Here is a 23,250-nt window from a genome sequence, read left to right as displayed (position 1 = left end):
AAGATCGCAGGGATTTCTTCGTTTCACTGACCTAGCTGGGAGGCAGTTGATTAGCTCTTCCTTCTGTATCTGGAATAAGCTGCAGTTCATAACACTGGTAAGGAGAGCTTTCCAGCTGACCCGTTCTCTACATGCAGTGATATGTAGTAGGACACTTGGCCATTGTAGTGGTTTAACCTCAGCCGGCAACTAAGCACCACCCAGCTGCTCGCTCACTCCTCCCCAGTGGGATGGGGGAGAGAATTGGAAGGGGAAAAGTGAGAAAACTCGTGGGTTGAGATAAAGACAATTTAATAGGTAAAGCAAAAGCCACACACACAAGCAAAGCAAAACAAGGAGTCCATTCACTCCTTCCCATCGGCAGGCAGATGTTCAGCCATCTCCAGGAAAGCAGGGCTCCATCACGCGTAACGGTTACTTGGGAAGACAAATGCCATCACTCCGAACATCCTCCCCCTTCCTTCTTCTTCCCCCAGCTTTATATGCTGAGCATGACACCACATGGTATGGAATGTCCCTTTGGCCAGTTGGGGTCAGCTGTCCTGGCTGTGCCCCCTCCCAGCTTCTTGTGCACCTGCAGCCTTCCCAGTTGGCAGGGCACGGGAAGCTGAAAAGTCCTTGACTAGCGTAAGCACTACCTAGCAACAACTAAAACATCGGTGTGTTATCAACATTGTTCTCACCCTAAATCCAAAACACAGCACTGTACCAGCTGCTAGGAAGGAAATTAACTCTATCCCTGCCAAAACTAGGACAGCCATGCATGCAGCCTCTGGAATGAGCCTGCCTGTTACCCAGCTACCACACAGCCTGGGTAGAGGAGCCCAGCAAAGTTTTTGTATCTCTAAACTGTGCCAGTTGTTTACCAAGGACGAGGCCCTGCGCACGCAGTATTTCTCCTGGTTCCTTAACCCCAGTCATGTCATCAGGCAGAGATTACCTCGAGATTAAAGAAAGGTCATTCTTCTAACCAAAGGCCATCACGTGTGGCAGGGTCCTTTGAGCATTGCTAGCTGCTGGTAACTGCGCCGGGGTGTTCCTCCCACCTTAGCTCATGCAGATTGCACAATGCCTGGGTCTGAAATTGCGGGATCTCTCTCTGGTGGGGGATGCTCCCTTGCTCCCTTGCTCCCTTGCTCCCTTGCTCCCTTGCTCCCTTGCTCCCTTGCTCCCTTGCTCCCTTGCTCCCTTGCTCCCTTGCTCCCTTGCTCCCTTGCTCCCTTGCTCCCTTGCTCCCTTGCTCCCTTGCTCCCTTGCTCCCTTGCTCCCTTGCTCCCTTGCTCCCGCACCCCGGCTGCGTTCGTCAGCCAGCGCGCAGCGGCGCGGCCGTTTCAGCACCCTGGCCAGAGCCGCCGCAGCGCGGGCGGCCGGGCCGGCGCTGGCCGGTCCGGCGGGGGCTCGGGGTGCGCGGCGGGGCACGCGTCTGCACCGCCGGTCCGTCGTATGCTCGGTTGGCACCCGAGCTGCACGGCTGTGGAACGGAACACCCTCAACTGAAGCCCGCAACCGCGAAAGCCTGGGGCCTCGGCCTCACGAGTGGGAAGCGACAGCCCTCAGTTGCGCATCTGGGTGGGCAACGGCAGCGCTCAGGGCCTCGGCGGCCTGGCTGCTGTTTGCAACGGCACAGCTGGGGCTTTGGTGGCGCATCTAGGACGCTGGCTGCACACGTGCGCTCTCAAATGTGCCGCGAGGCCTTCAATCTGCATAGCTGGAGGCGAGGATTCCTGGCCTGCGTTCCAGCTCGTCTAATGACATATTTTGTGCCCCTGAAAGTGTCATGTAGCTCCCACACTTCCAGTTCCTGACCCTGTCTTCTGTGATCGTTAACAGGGAATAATGCGGTGGTGGAAGATGTTATACGTGCCAACATTGTTTAGTAAATGAATATTTAGAGAGTGTTCTTTCACTAATAACAGCTTCCGAGACAGTTGTTGGGAGTTTCAGCTAACCTTACCAGTATTACAGCGACAGTTTGGGAGTGGGGTTTTTGAATAAATCGGGGAAAATAGGGAGCTCAGACCTCCCAGATCTTCATGCCCCTACTGATTTTTATAATCTGTTGCTTGTGCTGCACCATCATTATACTGATTTCCTTGGGCTGCACTGTGTGTAAATATTTAGCCTTGAAGTAATTCAATGATGCACAACTAATGAAGCAGGGGAATGACTGGGGAGATGGCATTTTAGGTGAATCACGGCTCGTTCCACAAATTATTTATAGAGTGCTCTCTCTCTATGACGGGATGTCAGCTACCTGGCAACAAGCCAGAGTGTTTGTGAATCATCTAATAGACTTATTGTGGCTTCTAGAGGAGGGCAAAATAGATTAAGGAAGGCTCGCTCTGTACCTTTTCATAAGCAATAAACAAACTCGCGTTCCAATGAAAAATAGATCTCTCTGGTCCCAGCTGGTGCATGGTTACTAAGAAACCTGCCCATGATCAGAAAGGACAGTTAATAAGTAACATGGCTTTACTTTTGGTGTCAAGTATAGCTGACTAAACAGAGGTTTGAATTCTTTGCTCCTGCTTTTCTCTCTCATCTTCAGCCTCTTTACACGACACCTCCGTGCCATTTTACAATCATTACAAACATTTACGCATCGCTTCAGAGTCAAAATTGGGAGTACTCAGAGTACTATGATGAATCAGATTGCCCTACATCAGGATGCTCGGCTGCCTAAGAAAGAAGGTGTAAGTCTATTAAGTGAGAGAGCCTGATGCTGCAAAAATAACAGAAGAAAAGCGCAATACTTCCCTCTGTCCTAGTCACTTTGCAGCTTGGAATCTGAGTCAAAAAAATAATGGATCGCTGCAATATGCTGTGCAAGCCCAGACTGAAATGAGCATGCCTGTGCCTGTTACATCTCTACCTCTGTTATATTACGATCAAAAATTGCACCTCCTTGTGTGGACACTTGTGCTTGCAGGAAATAAAGATCCCTCTCAGTCCTCTGGAGAGGTGTGTAGGTGCCAGGTGTGGTGCTGTGCAGTGTGAGCAACAGCCAAAGTGGGCAGAAAGAATTACATCAATTAGATGTTAAGTTTTATTAGACATAACTTAATGACACTGGTAAAATTGACATTTACATATCATCATGGCCTTTTTCGATCACAAAAATCATGAACATCAACATATTAAGTGTTAAATTAACTTCCACTTCTAGTAGCATACCTTTCTAAAAACATGGATTGTTTTAAAGTGTGCAGCTGTACGTTACATTCATATAATAAAGCAAACAAATTTCAAATAAAAAAATAAAACAAATATGTTAATACAAAATGGATATTTACAGACAATGAAGTTCACCGCTGCCCAAAGAACCGCCCAGGGCCCCTGGGCCATTCAAGTCATACTTTCCCCATCCCGGAGGTGTATGTGCCTGGTACTGCTCCTTGGCAAGAGGGAACTTCTCACACAGTTTGCAGCAGCAAGAATCATGTTTTCTTGTTAAATTGCTGTGAACTGGTCCAGTGGTGGATTCCGTGGAAACTGAAGCACGGAGGAAACAAAGTGTGATACTAGAAGCAATATCAGAACCCAGAACTTCTGCCTCCTGCTCCTCTATTCCAGCTGCCTGATTTGTTTTTGAAGTTACAAATACAGTACCAAGCTGGAACTCTTCATCTCTGCTGTCTCCTGGTTACCTAGTTGTGATGGCTGAGTGAAGAACTGGGTTTTGTTTCCACTTTTTGCTTTCATTCCTATTGATCTCTAGCTACCTCTGTGGCATAGGTGCGTGCCACAGGCTTCTCTGGGCTTTACCTCGCACTTTCCATGGGTAGCAGGATGGCTCTGTTTCACCCGCTGGGAATGGATACAAAAGGGCAAACAGGCAGCATCAGGCACAAACCAGGACTGAAACCTCATCTCAAAGCCTGGTTTAGGCTTTGTACAGGCAAGACTTTCTCTCCCATGTCTTTGCAGGCCAAAGAACTGTGATGCAAACTGGATGGTAATTAAAAGAAAATAAGCATTTCCAGAATTTTCTCTCATGAAGAAAAAGATGGTGTGTTAGGCTCCATTTCTGTGGCTGATTTTTACAAGTTCAATCTAGAGTGCATCTACACTGTGCGCCTACACACTGAAGAGCTAGATTCAGCCTCGCTAGTATCATGTTAGTAGCAGTGTCGCTGTTCCAGCCTGCACCCAAGGTCACGAGCCCTACCAAGAGGTAAAAGCAAATAAGCTGGAAGCAGCATCACATTAATGCAGCTTTACTGTTTTCAGGCCCAAGGAAGTCATGTGGACGCAGCTGGCCAAACCAGCACCAGCCCAGGCAGTAACCATCCTCCAAATCCCACCATTTGACAGTAATCTGCCATAAGATGTCTTCAATCTCTTACTCGTTTTCCACGTCTATTATACATGCATGAATTTTCAGAGGAACCAGGCAGTTTAGAGTGAGGTACGCTGAGTAAAGGCTTTCTTTTGGTAACAGGAACAACGTTTATCTAAAGGAACGGTTTGGTCACTGGGACTTGTCCTCAATGAGAATTGTACCACTGAACTCAGCGGGAGTATTCTAGGGAAACAGAAAAGCAGGAGAGTCTCAGTCCTCGCCTTGGGGCTGACTTGCTTGCTGCGGGTTGGTGTTAGACACAGAGTAGCTTGTTTCTATTGTTCTTCATAACAACTCAGGAAATACTAGTTCAAATGATGCTGTCAGGGAAAAATAAATCACGCTTAGTTATTTGCTAAAATGCTTTGGAGATTTTTCTGTTTCCTTTCCAGTGTGCTCCCTCCACTACAGTGATCAGCAGCATTATTAACACAGAGACCTTTGCTCAAGCAGTTGTCTAAACCAGAGTTTTAAGTTTGCATGTGCAGGTCAGGAGCACCCATCAGCTGACAGGAGCAGCACCATGGGGTCCTCTACCCCCAGTAAGCCAGGCTCAGAGAGAAATCCCTGCCACAGGACTCGGCACCTTCATGCTGAGTAAAATTCAGGAACCCACAGGAAAAGAAAGGGATTCATTCAGGTAAATTATTCATTGAGCTATTCACTTACATCTATAATTTATTTGCTATGAGACAAGGGGCCAGTCACCCCCTTACAAAAGGCTGGCAAAGGTTCAAGCATCAGTTCGTTCCTACTGAAACCCGACTTTGAGATTGTACCAAAGATCTGACGCTTTTGTTCTGGCTCTCTGCAGGAGAAGTTCTCGCATGCAGTGATATAAAAACGTGGAAAGGAAATGTCAAACAGGTGGAAAGCTTTTCCTCTCTCTTTAGAGAAAAATACTGATTTAATATTTGCTGACAGGACAAATGTACTTGTTACTGCTGCTGACTCCATAGCATTGAAATACATAAGTAGCAGCATTCAGTAGTGTTAGAAGACATAGACAGATCTTTCTCTACTTATGTTTTACAGCTGCTTTGAAAGATGTGGCATCTGCAGCTGCTTTGGGTGCGATCCTCTGGCCACACTGCCTATTCCCAGCATGCTGTTCATCCCCCCACACCACACATACCAGGGTCTCCCATCACATATTCATGCTAAGGTCAGGCATTTTCTACGCTACCACACGCATCAATAAAAACTCCAGTGACAGGCGTATTTTCTTCAGTGCCACCTTATATCGTAGGGCAAGAGGAGATTAATGGAAAAAAAATGACTTGAGAAAGAAATGAGTTGTTTGTAGGACAGGATTTTTCTTCTGCTTTTCATTGAAAAGCAGAAAAGTGCTATAGAAACAGTGGTCTTGTCTTCATCAGCTGGCCACATTTTTACTGACTACAACAAAACCCCCAAACAAATATTTGTATTTATTCCATGTGTATTGTTTGTTTTGGGGTTTGGGTTTTGTTGTTGTTGTTGTTGTTTTGTTGTTTTTTAAATCCAGTGCAATAATGCCTACAATAAATGCTTTCAAATTGCCTATTCTGGAAGTCTGCCCTATGTCTTTAAAGTAACTATCCAGAAATACAGTTTACTTAAAAGTCTTCCGGGAAATCACTACTGCTCCTGATGGAGAATCCCGAATACTGCAATTCTAAGGCACAGGAGGCTATTTAGGAGATATTTTTATCCTCTAAAAATAAAAGAATATCCAGTTTTCTATAGGAAAATAAGCCACTAGACAGAAATCCTCACATGTGGTTATTTTTACTTATGTAAATACTTCCTTAAAGTCACTGGGACCATTCTGAAAGCAAGAATAACCAAATCACTCTATTTCCAATACTTAGGCATCAAACTACTGTAAAGCAGAAAGCAAAAATAACACAAACAATTACTGGTGAGCTTACTTCACATCAGTTGACTTCATATCATTAGTAGTGTTACTAAAAGTCCTGTGCAGTGCTAGAGCACCTTCTCTCCAGAGATTTTTAAAGCATTCTCAAGGTAGTGATGATCATAGCTTCAGCCCACCGCTGCCTGGCAGAGACATGGAGAGGCAAGAGATGGTGTTGAAGGCTGTGGTTCCCAAAGACTCACTCTAACCACTGATACTGCCTCCCCAAACCAGAAGAAACATTTCCCATAGGAAGCATGGGGTTACGGGAGGAGGAGGAAGCAGCCCTGACTCTGGGCTGATGTTGACTGAATCTCTGTGTGCTCTCAGAGATCAGGACAAAGAGGTCAAGAAGTTGTTCCCTAGAAAGAAAATCTCCAGTTTCACAAGTGCAGCTCTTGGTGTTGCAAAAAAGCCCCACTGAAGCCACGAAATTGCTTATGAAGCCAGGAGCGGCTCCCTTTTATAAGGGCTTCCAACATCAGGCAGGTAAACATGGAAGAAAATCCATCAAAAGACTAGTGGGATGCTGCAGGCAAGGGGAAGGCATCCTTTGCAGAAGAAAGCAGTGCTCTGAGCGTACATTACCCACAAGTGAGAAAATTTCTGCCACTAATATATTGGGCCAGAGCCTTGGCTGGTGATGACAGTGTCATTACAGCATCTCCAATTCTAGTTCCTGTTCCAGGGCTCAAACTTTTTAAACTCATTTCATCTGACAGATAAAATATCTTTAAAACGCAGTGTAGTAAACACATTAGTCTCTTAAAATCCCCTGAACTTGCTAAATCACTTGTAATTAAGTAGCCTCCAGGCAACAGAAACAAATCCTGTTTATTTTGAGGCATCATCAAAGAATATGACAGCACCATGTGACTGCAGGTAGGTCAGCCTAGTGTAGCACATTAACAAATACCCATGGTTGCCTTAATCCAAGGCAATCTGTGTAGCCAAGAGAGACACAAATCACTTAGAAACTGCTGATCCTCAACCTCCAACCTATGCCGCCTCTGTCATCTGTGGATATCTGTGAGAGAGATGCTATTTCCAAACTGTATTCCCAAAATGCTTTCTAGTTTGGTGCACGTGGGAGTGATCATCAAAGCTGAAAGCACTCCAGCCTGGAAACTACCAGTTAACAAGGAATAGCTGATAGCAGAAAAACCATGAAGCAAGTAAAAGCAGGTATCTCAACACGGGCACAAGAAAGGTGGATCCAATTTGTACATCTGGCCTGGGGCAGATAATTGTCCAAGTGCAATCTGGAGCCACACCTGTGAAAATCTGGGAGGAAAGGAGGAGTGGGTAGGTGACAGAGTAGCATTTAACAGAGCCCAGAAGGGCTCATTTTTGATGCTTGAACCTGTCTCAAGCAAAAGATGAAGTGTCTGTCTCCTACATCCCCTGTGGCTGACCCTTGATGCAGGTGCATTATTCAGCCTGCTTGGGCACCCAGGTGAATCTCCATCCTCCATCATCATCCCTGCGCACGAAGGCTTGTCCTTGGTGGAAGGTGTGCGTTCTCACATTGCGGTGAGGACTTAGAGATGTTGAGAAGGCCACTTCTGTTTTGTTGGGTGATAAATTGCCAGTCAAGTAAGGCAACCCATAGTCTGGGAGGGAGGAAACGCTTGGCACTGATGAGGAGACACATGGTGCTGAAGAAAATTGAGGAAGGAAGGGAGAGTCCTCACTGCATGGATGGGTACTGCTGTTAGCTGGAGGCACGTGGCTGCAGCTATACGCTGCTGCTGCTCCTTCACTGTGGTCATAGTCTATTCCTTCACCAGGGCTCAGGCAGTATGTCTCTTTTCCAAGGTCTGAAGACAGGGCACTGTAGTTAGCTGAAGTTTCATCAATGGTATTGACATCTTTTAATCCTAAAGTCTGCAAGACCCAGCTGTCCACAGCAGGGCTGGCTTGTTCTTCACAGGCAGTGAATTCATTAAAGAGGTTCCTTCTAGCTTTGGAAGCATGAGGAGTTTCTTGAGGAACAAAGCAGTGGTCCTCTTTTAATCTCCTCTTGGTGCTTTTGAGAATAGCACAGTTTTTTTGGCCATGGCAGGATAGCAGTTTCTAGAAAGAAAAAAAATGAGGTGGAGAGAGAAGATTAAAATCTGAATTTCTAGTTACCTGGAAGCAGCATGTTTCTTATCTCAGATTTTAGATGGGCAAGATGGTTACTACTGTCCTTATAAAAGATACTTTTTCTTCCACCCTGTGCTTAAACATATGGACATGCTTAACTATTTTGTGTCTTTGCAGTTTCTGCAACAACCCAGTCCCTGAAAGAGAAGGCTTAATAAAGCCTGTGCTTTGATTGCATTGTCACTCGGTACGGCGTGGAATGAGAGCTCCCGCCTGGCTGTACGGCACTCCTCTGTGCTGATGCTGCCAGCAGCATTGGGCGGGTGAGTGGGGTATGGGGGGGAATGTGGCAGCCTGACAAAGAGGGAGGATGCGAAGGTAAGTCATATCTGGGCAGGTGTGATCCTGGCCAGGGAGGGCTCGGAGCAGCAGACTGAGTGGCTTTGAGCTTATTAATCCACCTCAGTTGCCATTATCCCAGGACAGGGGCCCTTCAGGCATCCACGGATGGTCAAAGAAAGGCAGGAATAACAAGGAAGCTTCCCACCACAACACGAATTCACTGCTCAGCCACCGCTCATGGCAGTTTCACACTGGACTCTCCTCCGTGTGACATAGATGGGTGGCCATGTCTCCCTGCTATGCCCATTGAAGGAGACCTTTTCTACTGCCAGGGGCCAGGTCTTGGCATAGGAGCGGGGACATGCCACACTGTCGACTCGAAATAGGACGTAAAAGGAAAGTCTGCTATTTTTTACAGGCCTTTTTACCTCATGCCCAATCCACAGAGCTGAGCAAATAATTAATAGTTTGGTTTCATGGGCAAGTCTGGAATAGTAAAAAATGTCTTTAAGTCGACAAGAAACAATTATCTTTATTTTGGAAGAGAGACAGGGAATCAAAATATTTAAACTAAATGTGAAGGGTTTTTTTTAATTAACAGAATGTTTCATCCAACCTGAAGTGTTTAATTTTGTATTTCACCTTTAAAAAAAAAAATTAACTTTTTAATTGATAAATTTGAAAAACATTAGAAGATCAGTATTCTAATGTAAATGAAAACAACGTGCCATTGGAAGATGACAAAACAAAAATTAAAACAGAAAGCACCCAAAACATAAAAAAAGGAAAAATTAAACCTTATCAAAAGGGATAACTGACAAAACAGACACATTCAAGAAATACATGGTCAAATTTGAACTCTTCACTGAAAAAAGCTTTAGATGGAATAATTTTACCCTGCTTCTAAACTTACTTATAGCTAACTTACTTATAAACTAAACTTAATTATGCCATGGGCTATACTGTCTCCACAGTCAGAACCTAACAGGATGTCACTCCTGGGGGAAACCATCACCTTAGACCCACGACCAGCAGTCTGGCAGCTCTGTGGAGTTAAATAGATCTCACACTGCAGGCTGTCTACCCTCTTAGACTTTCCACATATTTTAATGGCATGTACCTATTCAACCCATTTCTTCTGCACATGTCTATACAACAGGTTTGAACACAATACCTTGGCTTTTTCTTCTAAACACTTAATCAGGGCAGAATTCAGGTATTGTCGGAGGTTATTATTTTCTTCATGTAACCTAGCAAGTTCCTCTTCCTTCTGAAGCAAAGTATCTTGAAGCTGTGGAATAGAGATATTGATGAATAGATGTTGACTCTGTAACTTAATAGCAATTGCCCTATGGTACAAGCTGCTTGGATTTGATGATCTGGGTGTTTGCTTTGTGAACTCAACCCACCCCCTCCAGCCTCTTGTCTCTGTAAATCGAAGTGGCATGACTGTTCAGTTTTCACTTTTGACTTTCTTATTCTTTAGCAAGTGTTTGAGAAGATTACTCTGAAAAAAAAAGTAACCGCAGAATAATAACAGAAAAGAATTACAGGTAGCCCTGTGAACAGCCAGAAAACGTCATGGGCATGACAGCAGCTGCCAGATCTCCTCCTGAACCGGCAGTAAGCATCCCTTTGCATCCCTCTCATTCCCGTTTATAGTTGGCTGGTGAGGAGAAGGAGGAGCTGCAGACTAACAATTTACGGGGGTAAAGTGCAGAAGGAAGATGCAGCTGCCATTCTTTATGATACAGTAGTACTCAGTGATCCCTTCAACTCTGGACCCTACCGTGCCAGTCCCAGTACGTATACAGAGCTGAGATAATCCCTGGTCCCAAGAGCTGAACAGGTATGTTTTGATTTGCAAATGCCTAACACTTTTTCATGGGAAATCTATGTATTTGCAGAGAGATTTTTGCCTTCTGATCATAGCTCTGGAGACTCCTTTAGGAGGACAAAGGATCTTCTGCCACGGACCCCAGGCATCTGCTGACCACAGGCTGAAAAGCACGGATTTAAATGATTGAGGTAGAGCCAAAGAAAGAAGTACACTGGTGTCTGGAACTAGGGTTTGATTCCAGGGACCCTGAAGGTAGTAAACGAATTTCCATCGACTTCACTGTGTCCAAATATCATTCCAAGTATTTGATCAGAGTGATCTGTCTGGGCTTCCTTCATCTAGGACTATTCAGAGTTTCTCCTGCCCCTTGATGGGATTTACAAAAAAGGAAAGAAGAGAGAAAATAAAGTAACAAGGAAATGCTTGTTGGTCAAAATGGTTGATCCTCCGTATAAGTAGGTAATTCTGGTGGAATCATTTCTCATGAAGTTAATCCTGGTGGACTCAGAAGGACACACACTGTGTATTTTTGGTCAACAGCATGAGGCTCTGCATTGTCAGAGCCTGAGGGACTCCCTGGTCATGCCCCTGGTCTTCTCTAGCACCAAGGCAGCTGGTGCAATACGCTCTAAGAGGGGAGAGATGAATAGGGAACCCCACAACATCTGTTCCAGCTTCAGGGGACAACATGGGGGAGACAAATAGTTCAAGCAAGGAACAAAAACCACCCAAATAAATCGGTTTGCCACCGCTTCCCACATACGTGCCAGCGGGAGGGAGACACGCCATAAACCAACCCAGAAAAGCGTGATACGTGATACAAAGTTCAGCAACCTCGGGGGCAGAAACCGAGGTTGCTGGGGGGGCGCGGAGCCTTTACCTGCTTGTTTCTGTAGAGCTGGGAGGACAGCTGGTCTTCCCGCCACGCCGCGTCCTGGGCACCGAGCTGCGGGGTGCAGAACTGGCCTGGGGGGGAAGCAGACCCGAGGGGTTAGCCCGCTCCCGCTTCCTCGCCCAGCCCCGGCTGCGGGACCGCGGCCGGCTTCCCCCCGCCCCGACGGCGGCGGCGGCGGTGGGTGCGCACTTACCCGGCGGCCGAGCCTCCCGCCGGCCCTGGCTGTGCTGCGGCGGCGGCTCCGCGGCGCAGACGGCAGCCCAAGTCTCCTTGGAAACCCCGGCGGGGGCGGACCAGGGGCAGGCGCAGCCCGGGCCCCCGGCGAAGTCCGGCTCCGGGCACGGCCGGCCGGTGCTCTGCGGAGGCAAGGGGCCGTGGCGATGGGGCACTCGGCGGATGGCGTCGTCGTCCCCCCCTCTCCCCAGCCCCCGGGCTGCGGCGGGCCCCGAGGGGAGGCGGTGTCAGCGCTGCTCCGGCCCCGCCGCATCCCGGCGAGAAGCATCCCAGCGCTGCGGGCTGGTGCCAGCTCCGCGGGGAAGCGCTCCCCTCCCGCCCCTGCCCCGGCCGGGGTTTGCTCAGGTACCTGTCGCAGGGGAGCCCCGCAGCCTCCGCCGCCCCTGCCAGGCGCCGCCTGCCCCCGTGGGCGCTCCCAGCCCTAACCCGGCTGCCCGCTCCCCCCCCCCAGGATGGCACCGCACCGCCCTGCTACCTCCGCTGGGCGCTGGGCAGTGCCGCCCCCGGCGCAGCCCCCCGCAGCAGAGAGGCTCCGAGCAGAGGTACGCCAGGAAGGTGGCTGAGTTTCCTGCAATCCCTTGGGAAATACTAGGGTCCTGCGTGGGTTTAAGGTGAAGGGAGGACCCAGGCTGTCCTCGGCCAGTCCGTTCCTCCCACCTCGGGGGCTTGATTCAGCTCTAAAGCAGCACAAAGCCAGCAGAGTCACCTCCAGGCTGCTCGCGCTCCCTTCTGCCCCCGCAGTTCTGCAGGAGTCCCAGACCGCACAGTAGCAAAGCCTGGGGTTGTCTTTGGATTCACCCCTTTCCCCTCCTCCAAATAAGCCCCGTCTGCAGCAGCTCTGAATCTCTGCAAGGCAACGGCAGGGCTTGGAGCCTCAAGCAAGGAATCTGCTCACCCGTGGGAAGGCACAGCAGCAGAGACTGCTCTTGCAGGTAGAGGAGAGCCCTCTTCCTTCCCCATCTTAAAGAGGGCACAAAATCTACTGCAAGCCCCCAAGGGGCTTCTCCTTTTCTGCCTCCAGGTCGAGAGAAATGCAAAGAGCACTTACCATGTTAGTGGCAGAATGAAATGCAGGTCTTGGGAGCACGTTTCTGTTAAAGCCCCAGCGAGGTTTAAATGGCTCTGAAGGAGGGGGAGAGGGGGGAGACCGGGGAGGCGAGTTTAATCTAAAGGAGCTCCCAGTGACGCCTCAGAGCTCTCCTGAAACCCAGCAATCTGATTTGGTGTAAAGCTGTCAAACTTGTGACGTGAATAAACAGCAAACTTGCTGAAATCAAAGTCATTCTGGCCCCACAAATCAACACAAGGAAGGAGGGAAAAGAAAAAAAGGAGAGAGAGGAAAAAAAACCCTCCACACGCTTCAGGACAGCACTGAACTGGTGTGTCCGAGTTTCACTCCAGGAAATGAGCAGGCATCCAGGGAAGCATCCCACATGTTCAGAGCAGGGCTGCTGGTGTTGCTGGTGAGTTTTTTGTTTTGTTTTGTTTTGTTTTCAAGCCTTGTTTGCAGTTGTAAAATCCAGCAGGAAGAAGCAAGTTTGTCCAACATGCCTGGCTGAGGGAGTGGGTTTTCCACGGCTTCCCAGGGGTGCGTAGAAGCAAATATGATTCAGAGCACTTCTGTGGACAGTTCTGAGGAAGAAAGTACAGATTTCAGAACTGCAGTCTGCAGTGACAAGCTCCTGCAAATGTCTCACTATATTTGGAATTAGTTTTCTGTCAAGCCCCAGGCTTCCAGAAGATCTCGGGATATAAATGCTGTGACAGTGGTGTAAGATTTACTATCATAAAGGGTAATGTTGCAAAAGCCATATGCAGGTGTGTGGAAGACAGAGATTGTCTGCATATAGTCACCTCTAATTCACATCAGATTTCCATGGCAATTACAATCTGTAGATAAGCTTGAGTTTTTCCCAGGAAAAAAACCCCAACCGACCAACTCTTTACTGAGGGTCTGTCTTTGAATAGCGTAGGGGATGGTGAGAATAAAGCTAATAGCAGAGCAGTTGTTTAGTCAGGATCCTGCCTCCTGCCATGGCGAGGGCTATTCAGGGAGGTAACCCGACCTGCCTGCGGACACAATCTGCAGCCAGCGGAGGGAGAGGCTGGGCCGAAGGCAGGCCAGGCTGGCATATGGGATGATCTTTCATTTCTTCCCTGGAGGATGCTCAGTGCCGTTACCCGGTTAGCAAGGCTCAGGGACAATACAAACCAAGAGGGCCATTTGCCTTCCATTCTTTTATTATTGGCATATTTTCCTAGGTTGCTGCCCAAGGTAAACTGGCAGCTATGCCAAATTAAATCACTGCCATCTCCCGCCTTGATTACGTTTTTTCTAACAGAGGTATTTTATAAAGGGCTCATGTTCCAAATCCACACCGCACCCAGCCTTGGGTCACCCTTTAGCTTTCCTAAACACCAGCTCTGCACAGTACATTTGATAACTGCTGTGATAACCCACACACTTCAGGTGCCAACCCCTCTCCTGCGTGGCTGCGTGGAGTGTGGGGGGGCATCTGTTGGCTAACAAGAAACACAAGCTCTATGAAACACTTCCAACAAGCACCAAGGCCCAGCACAGCCCTCCTTGGTTTGCTTTAGTCCCTTCACCCTTTACTGGGCTGCCTCAGGGTGCTTCCCGGGGTGCTGTGGCAGCGGTGGCTCCCTCACCCCGGGCAAGCACCCCAGGTGAGGACTGCCACCCCGGGGTCCGGCGGGTCAGTAACACGCCGGGGAAGGGCCCGGGGGAGGCAGGTAAAGCCTGGACAGGCCGCTGCCCCGAGGCCGCCGGCACCTGGTAGGGGAGGCCCTGGGCCGGGCAGGCGGGCAGGCGGCCGGGCAGCCTCCGCAGGGCCGGGCGGCGAGGCAGGCAACCCCGGAGCAGGCTGGAGGAGCCCTCAGGGCCCGGAGCAACCTTGCGTGGAGGCGCAAGGACTCCACGGGGCCCGCCCAGCCCCGGCAGCCCCTCCGGATGCCGCGGCCTCGGCCTGGAGCCGCCCGAGACAGCGGCCATCTTGGGGCTGCCTCAGAGGCGCGGGAGCGCCGGGCCCGGCCATTGGGGGAGGCGAGCGGCCCCGGCGACGTCATCACCCCGCGCCCGCACCCACCGTAGGGGGAGAAGTGGTGGCTGCGGGGGGGTGGCTTCGTCCCTCTCCCCTTGCTGTCGGGGCTGAGGCTGCCGGGCGCCTTCTTTCCCGGCCACATGGCCCCTCTCCTGGCGACTCCAGGCAGCCTGGGGTGGCGCCTGCCTGGCCCTGGGTGGGGTGGAGGCAGGTGCAGAGGAGTCTGCAGTGGGGAGGCCTGGTGGGTGAAGGGAAGGCTTCCCCTGTGCAGGGGGTGCTGGGCTGCCCCTTGTTAGCACCCCTGGGTCACCTCATAGCTCACCCCTCAGGGGACAGAGGGCAGCCACAGGGGGAGTTGAGTGTCTAAAAGCACGTCTAGGCAGGGGCAACGAGTGGGCAAAGTTTCTTTCCCACTTTGTGTGGATGTGGGTGTGGGGAGAAGCATTGCAGGCTCACGGCTGCTCCTAGACGGGGCCCTTTGCCTGGCACAATGCTGGTGGCTCTGTCTCCGCTTCCTCTTGGCAAAGCTTTGTATGCTCAGGCATGCTATTTGCCTCTTGAGAAGTGGTGGGAGGAGTACGGGCACACTCTTGGAGTGAAAAGCAGGTATGAAGAAAAGCTGTGGTCACTCACTTCTGCAGAGCTGGTATTGCGTTGGTTTGGGTTTTGACAGTGCTTTGCTTCCTGAGTTCAAGGAATTCATGTCAACTCACCGTACCATGGTTTCTATGCTGGGGGGTGGAAGATGGTGCATGGGTAAAAGACACCAAATCAGAGCCCAAGAGCCTCGTAGGTTTGGGGAGAAAACTTCTGGGTAACTTTCTGTCAAGGAAAGGCAAATGCGGTTGGTGTAAGAGCGCTAATTTTGCAAAATTGTGCATGGATGTCACACACGATGATAGAAAAGCTTCAAGTCATGGTAGCAATTACACATTGATGTGTAGTGTAAAACAAAACCAAGTAACAGTCATCTGCTAATTATTTTCCTGTTTATCTGAGTCAGCCCCTCTCAGGTTTGGGGATGAAATGCTGCTTCAGTGTAGATAGGATTTCACTTTGAGTGTCATAGCGGCTCTTTTCTGAAGTTTGAGAACACGCTAACCTGTATTGTGGTGTGTTAATTCCGATGTGTTCTTCGTACCTATAATTTCTTACGTAATTTCTATGATTTTTCTTGTTTAAATGACAGTGATGAAGCCAGCCCTTCAGATTAAAAAGAAAAACAAACAACAAACTTGGATTTTTATGGTTTAACTCATTTTTATGTAGAAATGGCCCTAAAATTGCATTTGGACCACTGTGAACTGGCTCTCAGAAGAGATGGTACACAGAAGAAAAATAATAATATTTACAAATAGTTTAATTCAACTTTTATACCAGACTTACTACAGTGTGTGTTACTTTTCATGCTAACACCAGCACTGGTGTCCAGACCCACCCCGAATCCTCTTCGCTTATTCTGCCATATTGCTGCTACAGTGCTTCTTGTCCCTCTTAAGAATGGTTACTATGTCAGTGGCAAAATAGAGGCTCACTTAATAACTCCAGATGCTAACCTATAGTCAGGTACACACAGGTATCTGGCACTTGCATGAATCTCTCATGATGTTTGTGAACTAAAGGTGTGATTAGTTAAGACCAATGAGACTAATTTACAAGAATGCTTCTGAATGGAAATTTATGCAGATACAGGTTCTAGTTGTTCTCTGATCAGTCTTCCTCCTTGAACGCAGGACTAAAAGGCACTTCCCAAATCCAGTCCCCTGCTGTTGAGACATTCTTAAACTTTTCAATCTCCCTCTTAAAACTAATTAGGTTATTTTCCTTATGTTATTCCCACTGTGAGGCTACACCGTACTCTGAGCTCTGATGGCTAGACACTTTCTAGTTTCCAGTCTGAATGTATTCATAGCAGGTATAATCCCTTTTGTCCTTGTGCCAAACTCTTGCTTTAGTTTAGACACTTCTTCTCCCTCTGTAGTGTTTAGCCTTGATGTCTTTGCAGAGTGCTGTCACATACTGCCTTTTGCTTTGCTTTTTAGGTCAAATAAGGCAGGTTCTTTTACAATCTTCCCCTAACATAAATACCGCAGGAACCCATCTCAGAGAATATTCCATCTGACGTTAACCTGTTTTTCGGATGGATGACCAAAATTACTCGGTCTGCTGTGTAATGCACCAATGTTTTAGAGAAAAGCACTGGCAAATCTTTATCTCTTTTATCTCTTCCTGGTAAATTTTAGGGTAATTACCTTTTCCATCACTCACACCAGTTCCTAGTTTTGAAATCATTGTCAGCTGGCAGTAAATACACCTGTGGACTTCATTCGCTGTAAAACGGGGTTAGTCAAGCTGAGTCTTCAGTACGGTTGAGCTCTAGCTCTTCTGTGCTGATGCTGTCTAGTACTGTGGAGTTTCACAAGTATTTAGGAGTGAACAAATTAAAAAGGTGACTTCAGAATGGAAAAGCTGTAATAGGTCTTTCTGGGTTTACCTGCAGTCTCTCACAGCAAGAGTGGTGAGTCAATGGATAGAGGCTATCCTACCCGGGCACAATTCTCATGGTGGCTTCAACGCTTTCTTCTGGTTTAAAATGAAGGCACGCAGTGCATTTAGGTATACGTGATTTTGTTTCTGTGTTTTCTGGTACACACTGGATGAGATTTATCCCTCATAGATCCCTAGAAGGGAATTTGGTATTACTAGAGCTTAATTGTCTGTGTTCAGAAAAGGGTTGGTTTTTTCCAAGGAAATAAGTTGTATTTTAGCAGCAGTATGGAAAAGGGTAACACTTTACAGTGATCTAGAAACTTAATTTAAGTAATGAATATTATCTGATGGATTTGTATGTGTGTGGTACTATGTAGGCTCAAATTAAATAATGAAAATCCAAATGAATATCTGTAACATTCAGTTACTCTTGAATTGCTGTGAAACTGTGGACTTTTAGAAAGTGTCTTAAGGTGCTCAAGGTGCTGAGAAGTTATATTCTTCCAGATTTGCAGTCATCTTCCACATTTATCCCTGGGTAGCAACTGTGCAAGGAACTCATTATCTCCCTATGCAGACATTAAGATTTTTGAAGGGATATTCTTTATTGGACATGATGAATTTTGAACTGGAAAATCACATCACATTTTCTTGTAAAAATGGAGTTCTGTAGATTTGCAGCCATGCTTTGGGTTTATCTGAAAAAGTTGAAGTTTTTGTACATAGGTAGTGACCCTTTTACGTATAGAATGTCCTTGCAGATGAAATATTCAAACATACTCCTTACATAATGTGTGTGGCATGTATGTGTGCCATGTGTTCTGTGCACAAGTGCTCACGCATCTGTCATCACATCTGTTCTGTTAACAGCTAATCTTGGTCCTCTCCTGTGGATGTAACCGTTGTTTCACAAGGGACAGAAGATCCTTGCTTCGAAGAGAGATCTGTTAGGTAAAGCACAGATAACTACTCATGAAGATCTAGGACTAGAAGGGACTTCTGGGTTGTCTTGTCCCATCTCCTGCTTTAGTTAGGCAGTCAGCTCGTAAAACTTCGATGCCAGCCCTCCAATGCTTTCTCTTGTGACACCGGTACTGCTTCTTACTCCTTGACTGTTCAAAACGTTACTCTAGTTTCTGATCTGAATTTATTCATGGGGATTTGTGGCTTTTGTGCCATTTTTGGATTTTAACTTTTTCATTCTGTGTGCTTGCCATTTTGATGTGCTTATAAACAACAATCTGTGCTGGTTTTGTCTGGTTTTGTGTAATTTTTTTTTATTTTCTTGACCATCTGAGAAGCACTTAACACACCTCTAGTAGATAGACCTCGTTTTTCATCAGTGTGGGTGACCATTTATTTTTTTCACAGCCCTCTAGATTGCAGTTCATTACACCCCCAGATACAGGAATGAGGAATCATCTCCTGAAATGGAACGACAAATGGAAAAAGTGCTGGTTTTTTATAGCACAGAGTATGCTTATAGAATTTGTTACTACAGAATGTCATTGAGAGCGAGAGCATTGTGGTATTAAAATAAATAGAATAATGCTTTTTATCATTCTGGAGTTTTCTTTTGAATATTTTCATTAATTCTACTGGGTATATTGACCTTCTGTCTGAAGAGGATACTAATTGCACTGGTTTAGTGTCCTATGAGCATGTTATCTCGGAACGCATCCCAGTCCCTATGTATTGCATATGTCTTGCCCTTTCCTTTGGAGTGGCTGGAATTGTATCATAAAAAATGATCCTAAAGATAAAGAGATACAAATCTCAGGTCTGGCTTTTGACAAGCTGATGGGTTCTCCTGAAAACTACAGGTGGGAATCTGCTACTGTTGCCAATCTGATTGGTGTATGGAAGAGAAATGTGTTCTCCTCCTGGGTCTGATGTTATACAGTTTTATAGCAGCGCTTGTTCTGAGGTTTCAGACCTTGCGTTTGTCATCTGTTTACTGTATAGACCCAAGTCAGTCTCTGCGTCTTTGTGTTTCAGTTCCTCATCTATCGATCGGGAGTGGTGCGTCTGCTTAGATTTTACATTTGTGTAATCACAAATGTACTCGCATAGCCCCTGGCCAAATGAGTCCCTTTGTTCTTGGCTGTGACCGCTGGGCTCCGCAAGAGCAATATTAATTGTGAACAGAAAACTCTTCATGAGTTTTGGGGGCTAATTGGATGGGATTTTTAACACAAACCTTGGTGTGGTTTTGGAACCGAAGCCTGTTCTTGGTCTGGCATCAGCAGCACGCTATTTCCATGTTGATGTTCCTCCATCCAGAGGTTACTGCTGAACTGAGTTGCCATGCTGCAGCTAAGTAACCTTTTCATCACAGAATAGTGATTCAGTGGTGTAAACAAACGCACTGAGGTAGTCCCACGGTTAAATGATAGATGATAGAAACAGTTTCTCTTGACTATGAGTGTTGACCATCATGGTTTGGGGGAAATTGCTGAGTCTAAGAGAGAAAGACTGGTGTGCTGAAAAGCCATGTTTTTCTCCATGGTGTTTTCTATTGAAGTCAAGCTATTTTGCGGGGAGACCTGCCAGAAAAGCTTAGCTCATGGGTTTCATCCAAATTGAGATGAATTTTCATGGGACCAGAGGCGGAGTTGAATGGGGCCCCATGTCTAATCAGGTACTGATGCGTGCATCTGCCTGCTTCATAACCTGGCCTGTGAGTTCCTCCAGTGTGCACCGTGCTGCCAATACCTATGTACTGGGCTTCACCTATTTAATAGTGCTTTTCCTCTTGGCTGGTGCTCAGGAGTTGGCAGTCTGGCTCCCCTCCATCTCTCCTTGGGTGTAGAGCTGGGCACTTTCCATTCTTGGCTGGCAGTTGGGAGGTTTGGCAGAGATCTCTGATCTGAGTAAATATATGTGAGGGTATCTCTTCATTGCAGAGCTGTATGGCACTGCCTTCCCTAATCAATAATGAAAGAAAGATCCCAGGGTGGGTGGAAATGTGTCGGGGGTCAGAAGGTGAAGGGTGGTGTTGTCACGAGCCGAGAAAGACGTCAGGGGTTTTGTGCACGTTATTCAAAGGCTGAGTTAAAACAGTAAGTCACTAGGGAGATATTCTACTAAAACAACTCTGTATATATAAAATCTCCAGCTCCTAGTCTGTGCAGGTAGTGTTCGATGAACTGGTGATGAAAAGGAATTAGTTGGCTGGTAATTCATCTAAAAGATTGGCAGAGGATTTTACAGGCTTACACCAGAGCTGGCTGGAGACAATAATCTCTTTTCTCGAAGAATGCTGAGGTCCTGACGCCCAGCTTGTTGGAATGAAACCTGAATGCTTTTTAATTCTCTGTGAGAGATTTATTTTTTTCCCCCTCTTTGGTTTTTGTTTTTAGGAAGGAACAAAATGTTTCATTGTGATTTTGTCAATGATTTTGATATAATGGATTAAAGGAGTAAATGTCTTCCAAATCCCAAAGCCTTTTAAAAGAAGAATTCCATTCAAAACACATCAGAGCTGTTTTCTCCCCTGAATTTTTGCTGAAATTTCATTTTAAGCAAAAGTTTACACACTTTAATGACAGCATGGGTTCCCTCGCAGCAATGATGTGCAGTGGAGAATAACTGCACAGGATTTTTTTTTTTTTTTTTTTGTCCAGTTGTACTTTATGCTATCCTGGAGGTGAAAGGGGTGGGGGGGAGGTTTGCATCCACTTGGCAGCCTTGTACCGTGCCAAAGCAGTGTAAAAAGGCCTCCGAATGAATAAGAAACGAGAAATCTTTGGGTTTTAACTGCCGCTGGATGAGAGAGCAGGATTCATCGATGCCTTACTGTAATTTTACACTTGTGCAATCCCATTGCAAACTGTAACAGTATAGCAGGGAAAGACAGAAGAGGTTAGTACAGTGCAACAGAGCAGGCTTCGGAGAGGAGGCTTTTTCTCTCGGCTCTAGGTTCTTGTGTCCTAGTGTCCTGATGTGACTGGAAGGAACAGAGACTTAAATGGCACCTATTGAGCTGCCCAGAAGCTCCGCTGGGTTCTGTTTCATCTTTCTTTTCTCTGTTTCTAGTCAGACAGAAATGAGACTTCTTGCCATCCACAGATTCCCCCAGTGACTGGGCTGTCATCTGTGGCTAGCACTGAAGCTCAGCAGCCTCCTGACATGCGTGTTGGGACCCTCATTGGCTCAGGTCAATGTTCACTGGCAACCCTCTTGGTTGTTTGAAAAGCCGCAGGGTCATCTGTGGTGAACTAATTTAATTTCGGATGCTGCTGTTAGCTGTTGGATGTTGTTTTGTGATTCTTCAAATTTGAAGGGAGTTTGTGTTTAGTGACAGGGCTTAGACCTATCTTTAATCTCCAGCACCCAGGAGATACGAGTCTACAAGGAAGAGTCTGGTCAAGCACAACTGCTGCATCAGGCATAAAGGAGCTGTGGCCACACAGAACAAAATACTTCACCGGGAAACTGAAAGGCTCTAGAGTGCTTATTTCTGGGTCGGCTACTGGCTTGCAAGGTGGCCTTCAACAATGCACTTTTATCGCTTTGTATACCAAATTCATGATGAGGAAGGTACTATGTTAGATATTCTGACTGAGGAATAGCCCTCAGTGCTATACCAGTAAGTGCTGGTATTCCTATTTTCAAGAGTAACACTGATTATAGATTTTATTCTTTCAAAGATGTGGTTTGGTACTCTGAATTAGGAAGGATAGCTTGTTGCTGAAGATGTTTTGGTTTTCATTCATTCCTGGATGTCGGTGTCTTTTCTAGAAACGCGCAGTAGGTGGACACTAGAGGGCTTGCTAACATCCCTGACTCTGGTCCCACCCATGCAGATCAAGAAGGTTGTTCAGCAGAGTAAATCAGGCAGCCTTCACTCAGGTTCTTACAATTGTGTTTTAAGTTCTGAGGGGAGGAACTGAGCAATACAGAGGCATAACACTCTGCTCCCCCTCAACCTCAGATGGCGCTGCGTAAGAAAATTCTGATACTTCCAAATACTAAAGCTGGGAAAAGGTTAGTCTGTGTTTGGGACGGCCTGGGAGTAGCAGGCAATCATCTTTCATTTATTCACTGAGCACAGTTATTCACCGGATTATTTCCATTAATAAGTTCAGGTCCGTAGTTGTTTTTTTTTTTTTTTTTTCTTTTTTTTTTCCTCCCCTCCTGGCTTATATTCTTTCACCAGCATTTTCCAAATCCAAAAGAATTGGTTAATTTTGTCTAATGATGTAAATCTGTGTATTTGCCCTCACTGGAGCCATGTTGCTATCAGCCTGTTTTTTGAATCAAAATGAAAAAAGCTTTTTTTGATACTAAGATCAGTATTGTCTGTGTAAAGAGTTAAAATAACATAAATCATACTCCCTGAGTCTTGAGACAAACTGTAGAATAATATTCTTTTTTTACATTTTTGCCTTTTATTGTTAGATTTACCAAAGTCTGAATTTTAAAGGGTTGGGTTTGGTTTGGTGTTTTGTTTTTTTTTTTTTTGCATCTCTGAGACCTTTTAAGGTGACATTCTTAGGTAATTGTGTAAATATAGTCCCAGAAACTTGAGCCTTAAGGCAGCTCTTCAATATTCTGGAATATCTCTACTATAGGAAAAAAAAAACAAACATAGCATGGAGGTAGCACAGAGCTGTGTATGCAGATTCTGCAGACTTGATTTCTAAAATTAGGTTCTGAAGTGTATATTTTGATAATGATTAAACATTTAGGAACCTCCTTTCAGTCACGTTCTGAAAAAAAAACTTCATGAAAGTCTGTTTCTGCATTTCACTGAACTGTCTTCTGAAGCTACTAGCAGTTACTATTAAAGACTTCATCTAACAGTTCACTTACAAATGCCATTGAAAAAATAAAGGAATAGACTGATGGATTTTCGTGGTTTTATATCAGGATTTAAACGTCGTTTTCTGAGGGTGTGCAATTAGTGATTACTGCTTCTTTACAAGTGTGGTGTTAATATTGTCCATATACAGCTGCTGTATTAATGTAGTCATTTGGCCACGTTACCCCCTGATATACCTGCTGAGCCATCGTTCAAACTGAGCAGGATGCAGATGCCAAGCCATTCGTTCC

At 46.4% G+C, this 23,250-nt stretch overlaps 1 protein-coding gene across 1 annotated transcript; it reads right to left on the bottom strand.

Moving 5' to 3' along the window:
• Positions 1–7,445: 7,445 nt before the first annotated feature.
• Positions 7,446–14,654, bottom strand: GMNC (geminin coiled-coil domain containing). The gene is made up of 5 exons (XM_076343286.1): positions 14,312–14,654; positions 11,601–11,840; positions 11,393–11,478; positions 9,847–9,963; positions 7,446–8,318 (listed from the first exon to the last, which is right to left on the bottom strand). The coding sequence occupies exons 1-5, from the start codon at positions 14,652–14,654 to the stop codon at positions 7,674–7,676; spliced, it is 1,431 nt and encodes a 476-aa protein (XP_076199401.1). The 3' UTR covers positions 7,446–7,673.
• Between the last annotated feature and the right edge of the window lie 8,596 nt (positions 14,655–23,250).

This window comes from Aptenodytes patagonicus, chromosome 6, assembly GCF_965638725.1.
Source record: "Aptenodytes patagonicus chromosome 6, bAptPat1.pri.cur, whole genome shotgun sequence".
NCBI classification, from domain to species: domain Eukaryota; kingdom Metazoa; phylum Chordata; class Aves; order Sphenisciformes; family Spheniscidae; genus Aptenodytes; species Aptenodytes patagonicus.
Note: the sequence above shows the minus strand (reverse complement) of the source record. Positions and strands in the feature narration are given on the sequence as shown.